The 15085-nt window shown below is 40.9% G+C and overlaps 2 protein-coding genes across 7 annotated transcripts in view; one reads left to right on the plus strand and one right to left on the minus strand.

Moving 5' to 3' along the window:
• LOC144500377 (uncharacterized) overlaps positions 1-15085 on the plus strand; it is a 417466-nt gene that overhangs the window by 132681 nt on the left and 269700 nt on the right. The window lies entirely within an intron of this gene.
• The window catches only part of sufu (suppressor of fused homolog (Drosophila)), a 138385-nt gene that overhangs the window by 68175 nt on the left and 55125 nt on the right, over positions 1-15085 (minus strand). For all 6 annotated transcript variants that reach the window (XM_078223127.1, XM_078223128.1, XM_078223130.1 and 3 more), the window contains one exon: positions 1102-1244. In XM_078223127.1, the coding sequence (XP_078079253.1) occupies positions 1102-1244 (143 nt within the window). The remainder of the gene's footprint in view (positions 1-1101; positions 1245-15085) is intronic.

Below are 15085 nucleotides of genomic sequence, written 5' to 3' on the forward strand. Positions count from 1 at the left end.
GGAAGGAATTTGGCCACTCTTACTGGTCTAGCCTACATGTGACTCCAGATACATAGTAATATGGTTGACTCTTAACTGCCCTCTGAAATGGCCTAGTAAGCCACTCAGTTCAAGAAGAAAACGGCACCATATGCTGGCCTGGCCAGTAATGCCCACATTCCATGAAAAAAATTTTTAAATCATCAAATTATTGAATAGTTTTGCTCTCCATTTGCCAACTCGTCCAGTTATAGCCCCTATGGTACTCAAACTCCCTTTTTTTTGTCTTCTTTTCCTTTTACCTCATCATTGGTGACAAAACCTTCAGTCACTTTGGCCATACTCCCAAAACCCTTTTCCACCTTGAAAAGCCTACTCAGAATCTAGCATTTTGACCAAGTGTTTGGTCATCTCTACTATATATTGGTTTCCACTCCATTATTCCATTTATTTATTCCCATCAGCCCACCTCACAAGTCACCTTGGGGCATATCTATATTAAGGACAATAGATTAATCTAAGTTATTGAATTTAGGCCTCCTGAGTGTGGGGTAGAATACATTAAAGCAAGATAATTGACAACAAATCTTGGGAATTTAAAAGATTTATCAAGCAGCCAATAAGGAAAAATAATCATCTAGGATTCTATAGTTGAAAATATTAATCATCTCAATGAAAGTCAACTAGAATGCACATCAATATTTTTGTGGGATGTTTTGGAAAGCATAAGCTTCGAATCTGATAAAACCTATTGTATGTAATTCAATAGCTAGATTATTTTTTCTGAAAATTGATGGTGAGACAGGCATAGAACACAAAGAAAAAAATGGGTAGAAATTCCAGTGATCTCAGAAATGCAAGTTGGCAGCTGTTACAGTTTTCTCAATTTTTTGAAAGGTCACACTTATTGGCACAATTGGTTTCATACAAAGCATTCAACTGAAGCATAAACATTAACTTAAAATTCAAAAAAAGTTGAAGTATTACAACTATACCAGAGTTGGGGTGGGGGAAGGAACGAAGGATAAAAAATCCTTCATGATCATGACAATGTTACTATCATGAACTGCAGAGCGCCCCTCATGATTGATATTAGAACAAATTATTTGGTTCAGCCAATACCTGGAGAAATGCAACCGTTCCAAAGGGTGTATGCACAGGTTGCAGCTGCGGGTCTTCTGTCAGCAGCATATGTTGGATTCTGGATTCACTGTTGTCCAAAGGACTGTGCCAAGAGACATGGTCACCGCTGCATAATGTGTTTTCTGTTTCATAAAAAAAGAGTTCAAAGTGGAGTGCAGTGTACTTCATTTTCTATTGTTTATGGTTGATTGCATGCATGAGTATCTAGTTTTTGAAAATATACGTACTCAGGAGAATCTAAACTATCCCTCCACACACCTCCCAAATTATCTGTCTGGAAAGTTTGCTGCAATTAAAAACTCTTCAATGCAAGTGCCAGGCATTGCTGAATAGTGCTAAGACAGTGAAACAGTATTTCCTGGTTTGGCATTCAGCACATCCTCAGCCTCAAAATGCTGTCTGCATTCATTGGGTAATGCTTGGAGACAAGACTCAAAAGGAATAAAGATTAGACATCCATAGTAATAATGATTTTAGTCACATTTGAACCCAAGATTAAAATGAGCCCTTTCATTACAATGCTTCCACAATTCAGAATTTAGAAGCCATTTCAGTCACTTAATAATAGCATCCAAAAAACAGCTAAATTAGATGACCATAACATAAATATGTATTCAGGGTGAGGTGGTATGCACTACTAGAAGTTGGTGTCTGATTTTTGTGTGCAAGACCTTTAACTGGCTGGTTCTAAACATCAGTTATATTGGACTTAAAAGCCTGAAGTTAATACTATCCCCACAATTCAGTTTGCAAAACCAGAAAAGCAAGAAAGAATTATCACAATTCTTAGAAGAATTGTGACACAAAGATTTTTTTGTAGTTTGGAAGCAACAGTTATATGCTGTTCACAGAATTTTCAATATATTTTACTGATAATTTCAATGAAAAGAATTGTTTCCATGGAATACAAAAATTAAGGAACACAAGTTAGCTCTTCAACCCTTCAGCCTTTTCCACCTTTCAGTTAGATCACGGCTAACCTGTGCTTCAACTGTCCACCTTTGGTCTATTTCATTTGACACCCTTATCTGAGGAAAATCTATCAATCTTGCTCCTGAAAATTTCAGTTGCTCATTATTCAAGTGCTTCCTAATTTCATTCCTAAATGGTCTAGCTCAAATTTTGATTCTCTAGCCAGAGGATATAGTTTCCAATTGAAACTCTATCATTTCAAACATCGTGGTTAAGATCATAACCTTTCAAAACTCAAGGGAATAAAAAACTGAGCATGTGCAATCTACCTTTATATCCCATTGGCTCTAGTACAATTCTACTGGATCAATTCCAAGGTCAATAAAATCATAAGCATGGCCAATTCACCTAACCGACACATCTTTGGATTGTGGGCGGAAACTAGAGCACCCTGAGGAAACCCACGCAGACAAGGGGAGAACGTGCAAACTCGACAAATCACCCAAGGCCAGAATCGAATCCAGGTCCCTGGCAATGAGGGAGCAATGCTAACCACTGTGCCACCCCATTAATATGGTGAAAAGCTGAGGCCCTAGTCACACCAAACAACAAACTATTTATCTCAAAGCTCTGACTCCTACCTCCCCAGCCAGTTACCGACCCAAGCCACAAGGTTACCTCCAATTCCATGTACCCTCATTATTGCAAAAAAATTTCTTGAAAAAATCTTAACCAAATGCCATAAGTATCTTAGAAATCTTAGAAACCCTACAGCACAGAAAGAGGCCATTTGGCCCATCGAGTCTGCACCAACCACAATCCCACCCAAGACCTATCCCCATATCCCAACATATTTTACCCACTAATCCCTCTAACCTATGCATCCCAGGACACTGAGGGCAATTTTAGCATGGCCAATCAACCTAACCCACACATCTTTGGATTGTGGGAGGAAACCGGAGCACCCGGAGGAAACCCACGCAGACACAAGGAGAATGTGCAAACTCCACACAGACAGTGACCCAAGCCGGGAATCGAACCCAGGTCCCTGGAGCTGTGAAGCAGCAGTGCTGACCACTGTGCTACCGTGCCGCCCAAGTAATATCCCCAACCACCCTGATTGTAACTTCTTCACAAATTACGTTGATTCTCTTTGATGTACTGATTTTTATCCAAGTGTAGGTCACTCTATCCCTTATGATAAATTCATGTAAATTCCCCAAAATGGATTCCAGATTGCTAGGTCTAAATTTAGTTGCCTGCTTTGTCCTCCCTCCATTCTTACAAAATAATGTGATTTGCAATTTTCAAATCCAAAAGACTTGATAAGCCAAAGAGTCTGCTTCTGTGCCATAAGCATTCTATGATTCTGTAATTCTAATTCTTAAATCTAGAGAGCTTCAAAAAATTATGAAAAACACATCTAAAATTTCCTCTTTTTTTTATAAATAACCCTAGGATGGAAAACCATCAGGACCTGGCAATTTATCTACTTTAATTTCTCCATTTTATTGACATATTAAATTCACTAAATTCCACCATTTGAAATTTTTTTAGGTTCCCTCAATCCTATTCCCACTAAACTGATCAACAAACTTAATTTTGATTTGATTTATTGTCACATGTATTGTATACAGTAAAAAGTATTGTTTCTTGCACGCTAAACAGACAAAGCATACCGTTCATAGAGAAGGAAAGGAGAGAGTGCAGAATAAGCTAGGGTGTAGTGAAAAATCAAGCGAGGTAGTCTGATGACAGCAGGAAAGAAGCTGTTCTTGAGTCTGTTGGTATGTGTCCTCAAACTTTTGTATCCTTTTCCCGACAGAAGAACGTGGAAGAGAGTATGTCCGGGGTGCGTGGGATCCTTAATTATGCTAGCTGCTTTTCTGAACAGGAAGTGTAGACAGTGTCAATGGGTGGGGGGGCTGGTTCGGGTGATAGACTGGGCTTCGTTCACGGCCCTTTGTAATTTCTTGTTGTGTTGGACAGAACAGGAGCCATACCAAGCTGTGAGACAACCAGAAACAATGCTTTCTATGGTGCATCTAAATGTTGGTGAGAGTCGTAGCTGACATGCCAAATTTCTTTAGTCTTCTGAGAAAGTAGAGGCATTTGTGGGCTTTCTTAACTATAACGTCAGCATGGGGGGGACCAGGACAGGTTGTTGGTGAACTGGACACCTAAAAACTTGAAGCTCACGACCATTTCTACTTCCTCCCCATTGATGTAGACAGGGGCATGTCTTCCACTTCGCTTCCTGAAGTCAATGACAATCTCTTTCGTTTGTTGACATTGAGGGAGAAATTATTGTCATTGCACCAGTATGAACGGTATGCTTTGTCTGTATAGCACGCAAGAAACAATACTTTTCACTGTATGCTAATACATGCGACAATAATAAATCAAAGCATGGTACTGGTGCTCACAAACAGAAGCTTTCACTCGTATCAAGCAATGTTGTTTTCTACCAAACTTCTGGTGGCTCACTGGATCCAGCTATGACCACAACCATTGCAACGGATTCTTCACCCACATGCCTGGGTGCAGTCCTTTCTTGATCCTCGGAATTCAACACGCCAGAAGTGAGGACCTGTATGAAATCCCGCCTAGTGCAGATCCTGCTGGGTAGGTGGATGAATAGTGAGGGCCGTTTGAGTGCGGCTGCAAACCTGCTAATGACATTTTAATGGGTATATTTAAATATTAATAGGCTTCCTGCCCACCCTGGTGGAGAACGTGATCGACAACGGTATGGCGGTCTGGGAGGATTGCGCTGGTTTTGGCACCCAGCCGATTCATTTGCCCATCGTGAATTGCAATCGAGGTTAGCAGGCCTGGAGAAATCCCTCATCCACCTCCCCCCCCAGGTAAACTACAATTACTTAAAATACATTGGATCAAGACTATGGAGAGGTGCAGTATAAGGGTCTGGCACATATAGGATTGATGTGGGACCAAGTGTGTGGGACCAAGTGCGGTACCACCCACACAGTGGCACAAGACCCACACCAAGGGTCAGTTTGATCTTTTCCATAGCCACGTGCAGACCCAACAGCTCCTCGATTGTACGTATAGTGCACATAAATCTTTTTCAACTTGCAAAATTTACACATCTCTTACAATAAATATCTACCAAGTTTTGTCTTGTGAAAAATTGCAGAGTAATGATATGAATGTAATAAAAATCTAAGGCTTAATCTGGACCAGCTTCACTCTCAGTTATACATGATCTTAGCTCTATTCAATTATATAACTTGTCAGTTGATTATCAGGCAGTTTGCTAGAGAGAAAGCTCAAACCATTCAATTAAAAAACAAACGTGCCATGTCATTGTCAAGTACATAGCTGATCGTCAAGTTTACTAAAATGGATAGTTACTTAAAATTCTGTTCGTTTTGGTTATTCTTTTGAAAGCTTATAGCATCTCTGTTTCTTTAAATTTGCAAGGAAGGTTGAAAATAAGTTAACATAAGGTCTGATGTAATACAATTTTCCCATCTTCTAAATAAGGGGATCTCAAGGAAACTCAGGACACGATGAGTAGTTCAAGCAATCTAAAAGAATTCTCAGTTTATCAACCTGAGCAGGCAATAATAGAAACAGCATCCCAGAAGGGTACCGTCAAACTTTTCAGGGGACTTGCACATTACTTAAAATGGAGTTGTAGCTTGAATGCTAGAAGTTACTTGTTGAACTAGATGCTTTTAGCTGACACACAAAAGTTAATCATTACCCAGATTTTTGGCCATGGAAATTCCCAGATAATTTAGCAATACAATTCTTTATGTTTAAAGGCCATGATTTAATTAAAGCCATGAAACATCTAGGTTAATTAGACCAAGATCTGTGCATATACCACATGTACTTCTCATTATCTAATGGGATATAACCCTATTATACATAGCTCAGGTCGAACACTAGCTCTGAATGGAACAAAGGTGTCATTAATTTCCATTTGGTGTGGAGGAAAAATCTCTCTCGAAATGCCAATCAGTGGAAGAGATTACAAAAATCATAGAAAGTCTTTCTGTGGAAATGGCCTTGCCCCATTAATTCAATGGCAGTCACAGGACTTCACATTTATTAGGTTTGATCGGCAAACATTTAGGTTGATATAGATGTGGGCGTGTGTAGAGAGATTTTCCAGCACCAGCATCATCCTGATTGGTTATGTGAATAAAGTGGAAGTTCCTTTTAAAATCAAGGTACAAAATGGGTGTATTGGGGTATTGGACCAGAACCCCAAGTTACATTAGGAAACCAGACTAGACCCCAACAATTTTTCTTTTTGGAGTAAACGTGGAGATAGGATATTTCTCTCCAGGAATGATTCCACTGACAAAGTATGGATCTTTTATAGTAACACAAACTTTACTTAATAATATAGTTTAAATATAACTCTTAACAAATGAATCACCTTAACCAGTTGAACAATATTTTAAAATGAAAGGAAGCAACTTTGCTTCCTAGCTTATGACTGTTCCAGTTCCAAATAAGCCACATTACACATAAATCAAACCCACTTTTAAATAGATAGCAATACCAGGCATTATTGCTTTAACATTTGTTAATAATCTTGGAGCTTTCAAAGAGAGATAGAGTGCCAGAAGCCTGTAAAATCCTTCTCACTTCAACCAACTTCAGCTGCAACTAACTGCTTTCTATTAAAGCTTTTTTCTCTCTGCTGCCGACCCAGCTCTGCACATTAACCATATCATCACATTACCCTCTCAATCAGAAATTCCAGTCAACAAAAGTCCATCAGCTCTTTTTAAAATAAACACTTGCAAGGTTGAAATGAGTAATTATCTTGCTTTCCCAAAATCTAAGCTGCATTCCCTCCAAACATACTGACTGTCTGTAGAATAAAACAGAATTTTTAAACATTCCCCTTAAACATAAAAAATTCTTTATCAATTGCACTACTATCATCACAAGTATATTACAACCCTCAAGTATATCAGTGTTACAACAATTTCAAGTCAGTTGTAGTAGTCTGTGGTAATCTTTCTCCAGGCAGCAAGCTGTCTCTTTTTGTTTGGTCGCCTCCCAAATTAGTACCCATCTTTCCAAAATCTCCAAATTAGAATTCTTCTAACTAGGTTCCTGTCCTATCTGTTGTACCAAAAAAACTCTTATCAAAGTCATAAGTTACATCCTATGTGTCTGTGACAAAGGTAAACAATTCCTCCTCTTTCTTCCTGACCTGTCTGTAGCCTTTGACATGGTCAGCCTCCTGCAGATCCTCTCCACCAGTATTCAACTCAGTGGAACTGCATTCATCGAATCATAGAGTTCACCTGGTTCCATTCTAATCTTATCATCTGCAATAGCTTTAGTTCCCGCACGCACACCTTTATTTCTGGTGTCTCCCAAGGATCATTCTTTGGCCCCCCCTCCTATTTTTTTTATCTACCTCTAAAAATAAAGTCAGCTTCCACACATCTGCTGATAACATCCAGCTCTAGTGATCTCACCACCATTTCTCTTGGCTCCTCCAATGTCTCTAATTGCTTTAACAATATCCAGTACGAGAGGAGCAGAAATTTCCTTCAATTAAATATTAAGAAGGCTGAAGCCCTGGGGCCTGATTTTAACTCGTGTGCTGGCTGGGTTTTGAATGTGTTAAAATCTCTCCTAATGTCTTCAGTTCTCACAACAAACTCCGTTGCCTAGTTGACATGATTTGGCAATGAGGAGTTAATTCATTCAGTAGCTTGAGGGCAATCTAACGAAGGGTTAATAAATTGAATTCATTTTGATCTAAACTGTGTTTAATGCAAGACAGTTTGCCATGCCCAGTCAGACATCATTCCGTCCTAGATGTCTGTTTGGAGGTACAACTCTAAACACCTAATTGGTAAGAAGCTAAAGGACGGAATTAAGGATCTGTCTGGTTTACCAGGATGCTGAAACCCTGCATCTCTTATGCTTTGAACTTAGATCAGGGTAAATGAAGGCCATAGGTGGCTATGAGAGTTGTCTAGAGCTGAAAACATCTCAAGTTAAAAAAAGTAAACGGAACCAATGATGTTTCACAGCCAAATATTTTAATATTTTTTCTGATTTCAGGCCAAATTGAAAATCTGGTTCCCACTGTTGGCTGGACTTGAATCATTTCCATCTCAACAGATCACAGAAACAGTTTCTGTGATATTTTGAATCTATGCAGAGCAGAATTCCATTAAAGCATGCAAAGAAAAATAGCTTTCAATGATAAGATTAATTGCCAAAAAGCAAATGTTTTGGTACATGCTGTCACAATAATTTTAACCCTTTGAAACGCAAGAATAATTTGTATCCTCTAAGAATACATATCCTAACTGTCCCAGGAAATTCTCAATTTAATCAGACTGCACTGTCTTAAAAGTATTCAGCAATGTACAATTAAATCCTACATGCAGCTACATAATATTTTTGTGCTAGAAACAATGAATGAGTCAGCAGGCGTACTCTGCAGTAATAGGTTTTGCTTCAACACAAATATTCATATTGAATAATTAATACACAAAAGTTCGCATTAATGCATTTAATGTAGTAAAATGCCACAAGGCACTTAACAAGGGCATTATCAACCAAAATGTGACAGCATACCACATAAGGAGACCTTAGGACAAATGGTTAACAGCAGAGAATGTTCAGAAAAATAAACTGAGTAGTTTATGATGACGAACATAACCAAGAGACCAAAATAATGCCTTAAAAAACTTATTGTTTGCATCCCAATTATTTCAATTTACAAAATTGAGTTTGTGTCTTTATATGCCCTGTTTGTGAACAGAACTCCCACTTACCTGACGAAGGAGCAGCGCTCCGAAAGCTAGTGGCTTTTGCTACCAAATAAACCTGTTGGACTTTAATCTGGTGTTGTGAGACTTCTTATTAGATTCCTGGGCCAGGAGGAGAAACTTCACAGTGTCTATCCTATGAAGCCCGTTCAGAATCTTATGTTTCAATGAAATCACCCAATAAACCTTGGACTATAGGCCCATTAACTCAGTCTCTCATCATAGGACAACCTCTCATTCCAGAAATTAAACTTGCAAGCCTTCATTTTTTTATTCATTCGTGGGACATGGGCGTCGCTGGCTGGCCAGCATTTATTGCCCATCTCTAGTTGCCTTTGAGAGGGTGGTTGTGAGCTGCCTTCTTGAATTGCTGCTGTCCATGTGATGTGAGTTGACCAAAACTGCTGTTAGGGAGATAATTGCAGGATTTTGACCCAGTGACTGCGAAGGAACGGTGATATATTTCCAAGTCAGTGGAAGTCAGGTGAGTGGCTTGGAGCGGAACTTGCAGGTGGTGGTGTTCCCACGTTTCTGCTGCCCTTGTCCTTCTAGATGGAAGTGGTCATGGGCTTGGAAGGTGCTGTCTAAGGATCTTTGGTGTATTGCTGCAGTGAGCATCTTGTAGATAGCACACACTGCTACTACCGATTGTCGGTGGCGAAGGGAGTGGATATTTGTGTATGTGGTGCCAATCAAGTGGGTTGCTTTGTCCTGGATGGTGTCAAGCTTCTTGAGTGTTGTTGGAGTTGCACCCATCCAGGCAAGTGGGGAGTATTCCATCACACTCCTGACTTGTGCTTTGTTGGTGGTGGACAGGCTTTAGGGAGTCAGGGGGTGAGTTACTCGCCACAGTATTCCTAACCTCTGACCTGCTCTTGTAGCCACTGTGTTTATGTGGCGAGTCCAGTTGAGTTTCTGGTCAATGGTAACCCCACGGATGTGGGTGATGGTAGCACCACTGAATGTCAAGGGGTGGTGGTTAGAGTGTCTCTTATTGGTTATAGTCATTGCCTGGCATTTGTGTGGCACGAATGCTACTTGCCATTTGTCAGCCCAAGCCGGGACATTGTCCAGATCTATAATAAAAATAAAAGCAAAATACTGCGGATGCTAGAACTTGAAACAAAAACAGAAAATGCTGGAAAATCTCAGCAGGTCTGACAGCATCTGTGGAGAGAGAATAGAGCCAACGTTGAGTCTGGATGACCCTTTGTCAGAGCAGAGGGCAAAGAAAATCAGAAAAAAATTATATTATGAAGTTGGGGGGCAGGGGAGCTGTAAAAGGACAAAGGAAATGTAAATGAGGATAAAGTCGGCTGAGAGAGGTGCTAAAAGTGTCCATTAAGAGATCAGAATGTATGAATGGCAGAACAGAGGTACAGATTGTAAAGGCAATTGCCCTGAAAGGGGAAGGGGGAAGGTCAGGAGAGGGGAATGGAGTAGTGGAAAAACAGAAGAGAGAAAGGAGGATGATAAAAATAGATGGATGAGATAAAAAGAAGAAACAGAATTAAATAAAATGGAAATGGGGTGAAAGTGGAGGAGAGAGTTCATGCAATGAAGCTGTTGAACTCAATGTTTAGTCTGGAAGGCTATAAAGTGCCCAATCAAAATATGAGGTACTGTTCCTCCAGTTTGCATTGGGGTTCGCTAGAATATTGCAAAAGGCCAAGGACGCACATGTGGACAGGAGAGCAGGGTGGCGTGTTGAAGTGGCAAGTGACTGGAAGGTCTGGGTCCTGCTTGCGGATGACCCGAAGGTGTTCAGCAAAGCGGTCACTCAGTCTACGTTTGGTCTCTCCGATATAGAGTAGACCCGCATTTGGAGTAGCGAATGCAATAGACCAGATTGAAGGAGGTGCATTTGAAGCGCTGCTTCACCTGAAAGGGGTGTTTAGGACCTGGGGTGGTGAGCAGGGAGGAGGTAAAGAGGCAGATTTTGCACCTTCTACAATTGCATGTGAAGTGCTGTGGGCAGGGGGTGAGATGTTGGGTATGTCGGAGGAGTGGACCAGGGTGTCCCGGAGAGAATGGTCCCTGCGAAATGCTGATGAGGGGAGTGAGGGGAAGATGTGTTGAGTGGTGGCATCATGCTGGAGTTGGCAGAAATGGTCCAGATCTTGTTGCATTTGAACATGGACTGCTTCAGTATCTGAGGAGTTGCAAATGGTGCTGAACATTGTGCAATCATCAGCAAACATCCCCACTTCTGACCTTATGATGGAGGGAAGGTCATTGATGAAGGGCTGAAGATAGTTGGGTCTAGGACACTACCCTGAGGGACTCCTGCAGAGATATCCTGGAGCTGAGATGGCTGATCTTCCACAACCATCTTATGTGCCAGGTATGATTCCAACCAGCGGAGAGTTTGCCGCTGATACCTGTTGATTCCAGTTTTGCTAGGGCTCCTTGATGCCACACTCAGTCAAATGCAGCCTTGATGTCAAGGACTTCTCACCTCACCTCTGGAATTCAGCTCTTTTGTCCATGTTTGAACCAAGGCTTGATGAGGTCAGGGGCTGAGTGACCCTAGTGAAACCCAAACAGGCGTCACTGAGCAGATTATTGCTGAACTGGTGCTGCTTGACAGCACTGCTGATGACCCCTTACATCACTTTATTGATGATCGAGAGTAGACTGTTGAACCTTTGCCTTCCAAGGCACATATACCTTTCCTAAGATGTGGAAATCAAAACTACACTCAGTACAGTACTCTAGGGGTGGTCTCAACAAAGCCATGTGCAACTGCAGTAAAACCTCCTTATTCTTGTACTTGAGTTCACTTGCAATAAAGCCACTAATTGCTTGCTATAGCTGCAAGCTACCCTTTTGTTCAGCTCTGATGAAGGGTCATCCAGACTCGAGGGATTGAGTTTAGGAGTCCGGGGATAATGATGCAGCTATACAAGACCCTCGTCAGACCCCACTTGGAGTACTGTGCTCAGTTCTGGTCGCCTCATTACAGGAAGGATGTGGAAAAGATTGAAAGGGTGCAGAGGAGATTTACAAGGATGTTGCCGGGATTGAGTGGCATGCCTTATGAGGACAGGCCGAGGGAGCTCGGTCTTTTCTCCTTGGAGAGACATAGGATGAGAGGAGACCTAATAGAGGTATACAAGATGTTGAGAGGCATAGATCGGGTGGACTCTCACAGGCTTTGTCCCAGGGTGGAAATGGCTGCTACGAGAGGACACAGGTTTAAGGTGCTGGGGGGTAGGTACAGGGGAGCTGTTAGGGGGAAGTTTTTCACACAGAGGGTGGTGGGCGAGTGGAATCGGCTGCCGTCAGTGGTGGTGGAGGCAAACTCAATAGGGTCTTTTAAGAGACTCCTGGATGAGTACATGGGACTTAATAGGATGGAGGGTTATAGGTAGGCCTAAAAGGTAGGGATATGTTCGGCACAACTTGTGGGGCCGAAGGGCCTGTTTTGTGCTGTAGTTTTCTATGTTTCTATGAAATATAGAATATAGAACAGTACAGCACAGTACAGGCCCTTCGGCCCGCGATGTTGTGCCGAGCTTTGTCCGAAACCAAGATCAAGCTATCCCACTCCCCATCATTCTGCTGTGCTCCAGGTGCCTATCCAATAACCGCTTGAAAGTTCCTAAAGTGTCCGACTCCACTATCACAGCAGGCAGTCCATTCCACACCTCAACCACTCTCCGAGTAAAGAACCTACCTCAGACATCCCTCCTATATCTCCCACCATGAACCTTATAGTTATGCCCCCTAGTAACAGTTACATCCACCCGAGGAAATAGTCTCTGAACATCCACTCTATCTATCCCCCTCATCATCTTATAAACCTCTATTAAGTCGCCTCTCAACCTCCTCCGCTCTAAAGAGAAAAGCCCTATGTTGGCTCTATTCTCTCTCCACAGATGCTGTCACATCTGCTGAGAATTTCCAGCATTTTCTGTTTCCAATTCCAGCATCCACAGCATTTTGCCTTTATATTAACCTTTTGTGTTCCTTTTACGAGTACACCCAAGTCTCTTTTAACATCAACATTTAAAAGCTTTACACCTTTCAAATTTTAAAATTTCCATTCTTACTATCAAAATGTTGATTACACTTAACCTTACACTTGCCTATATTATACTCCATCTCTACCTTGTTGCCTACTCACTTAACCTGTCTTTATGTCTTTGCAGCCTGGAGTTTGAGAGTAGATTGCTCTCAAAGGCATTTATATGATGAGCCCTGTTAATAAGCCAGTCATAAATATACACTAAGCATTTGTCTAATTTGAGGATTAAATAAGTAGCACTAGTATTTTGGATTCTTCTCATTCCAAATTTCCATATATCCTGAATCTACTAAGAAATGTAGTTTGGGACTCTTTTTATCGGAGGTCTCCCATATATCCTATCTGAGTTCTCTCAGCATTACAAGAGCAGTTCTCTCCAATTTAAAAGGAAAGATTTATGGTAAAATAAGGAAAATAAATTTCAATTTCTTCCCCTCAACATGCACTTGCATCCACCCAAAACAATTTTTGCCAGTAAAGCCTGGAAAATGTTCAGAACTTCATCAGTTTAATGTTCAGGTTCTCAGCCTAAATTTAAGATTCTAACTTAAGAGTCAATCAGGCTGGCCACAGATACCTAACCCCAACATTAAATTGCAATTTACCAGCTCTCAAAGACCTTTAACCATTGATATCTTCTATTCAAATCATGCCATAAACAAATTTGCCATTTCTACCCAAGGCATTCCACATTTGGATTTAAAGCAGCAAATAGACTGAGGCAGAAGCAGACATGGGTGATATTACAGAGGCAGAAGTAGGCAATGCAAGGAATAGAAATTGCGTGGTCACAATTTTGATCCCTGAGAGAAGTCTACTTTTCACATTCGTGCATACAAGAGCATTTGAGGAATCGGCATGCTAAGTTCTTTTGCTGCTGTGAATGATGGAGTCTAAATAATTTTTTAACACAACCCAGCCACATTATTGCTGCAAAGATTTTTCAGAAGGATTGAAGCAGAGACCAAGACTGCTGACTTTCTTTCCATCCATAGGCCTGCAACATGTTGGTGGGATTTAGCTACATGAACAGCCTCTCTCTTAAAGGCATTTTCCATTTGTTTGCACAAATATCATACCCCTTTTTGAGCCATGTAGATGGTGGAAAGGTTTTGAGGTGTCAGAAAGAGAGCCAGTCAGGGCAAAGATGACAGGGAAAAGAACTATTGTTTCATGTGGTTAACAGTGGCTAGCACTGTTGCCTCACAGTGCCAGGGACTTGGGTTCAATTCTGTAGGGATTCTATGATGTGCGTCCAGAATCAAAGTCCAACCATGTATTCTCCACTTGCAGAGAGTCAGCATGAATTTATTTGATTTGATTTGAGTTATTCTTCCCTGCTGCCAGACGTTTGAATGGACCTCCCTTATATTAAGTTGATCTTTCTCTACATCCTAGCTATGACAGTAATACTACATTCTGCACCCTCTCCTTTCCTTCTACCCTATGTACGCTATGAATGGTACGAATGGCGCTTTGACAAAGGGTCATCCAGACTCGAAACCTCAGCTCTTTTCTCTCCTTACAGATGCTGCCAGACCTGCTGAGATTTTCCAGCATTTTCTCTTTTGGCTATGAATGGTATGCTTTGTCTGTATAGCATGCAAGAAACAATACTGTATCCCAATACATGTGACAATAATTAATCAAATCAAATAAATCCATGCTGACTATGCCCGATCAGGTCATGATTGTTCAAGTGTCCATTTATCACATCCTTTACAATAGATTCTAGCATTTTCCCTACTACTGATGCAAGGCTAACAGGTCTGTAGTTCCTTTTTTTCTCTCTCCCTCTCTTCTTAAATAGTGGGTGACATTTGCTATCTTCCAACCTTCAGGAACCACTCCAGAATTTTAGATGATGATCACCAAATACATCTATATTTCTATATACATGTATATACATCTATACATCTATATTTCTATAGCAACCTCCTTCAGCACTCTGGGATGCATCATATCAGATCCTGGGGACTTATCAACTTTCAGTCCCATTAATTTATCCAATACAACTTTCTTACCCAGACTAATTTCCTTCAATTCTGCATTCTCCCTCGTCCCTTGGATCTCTACATCTGGGAAATTTCCTGTATTTTCCTTAGTGAAAACAGACACAAAGTAATCATTTAGGTTCCCTGCAATTTTTATATTCCCCATTATGAATTCTCCCGACTCTGCCTTTAATGAACTCACATTCATCTTAGCCAAAGGCTTCCTTTTTACATACCTA

This window comes from Mustelus asterias, chromosome 11, assembly GCF_964213995.1.
Source record: "Mustelus asterias chromosome 11, sMusAst1.hap1.1, whole genome shotgun sequence".
Taxonomy (NCBI): Eukaryota; Metazoa; Chordata; class Chondrichthyes; order Carcharhiniformes; family Triakidae; genus Mustelus; species Mustelus asterias.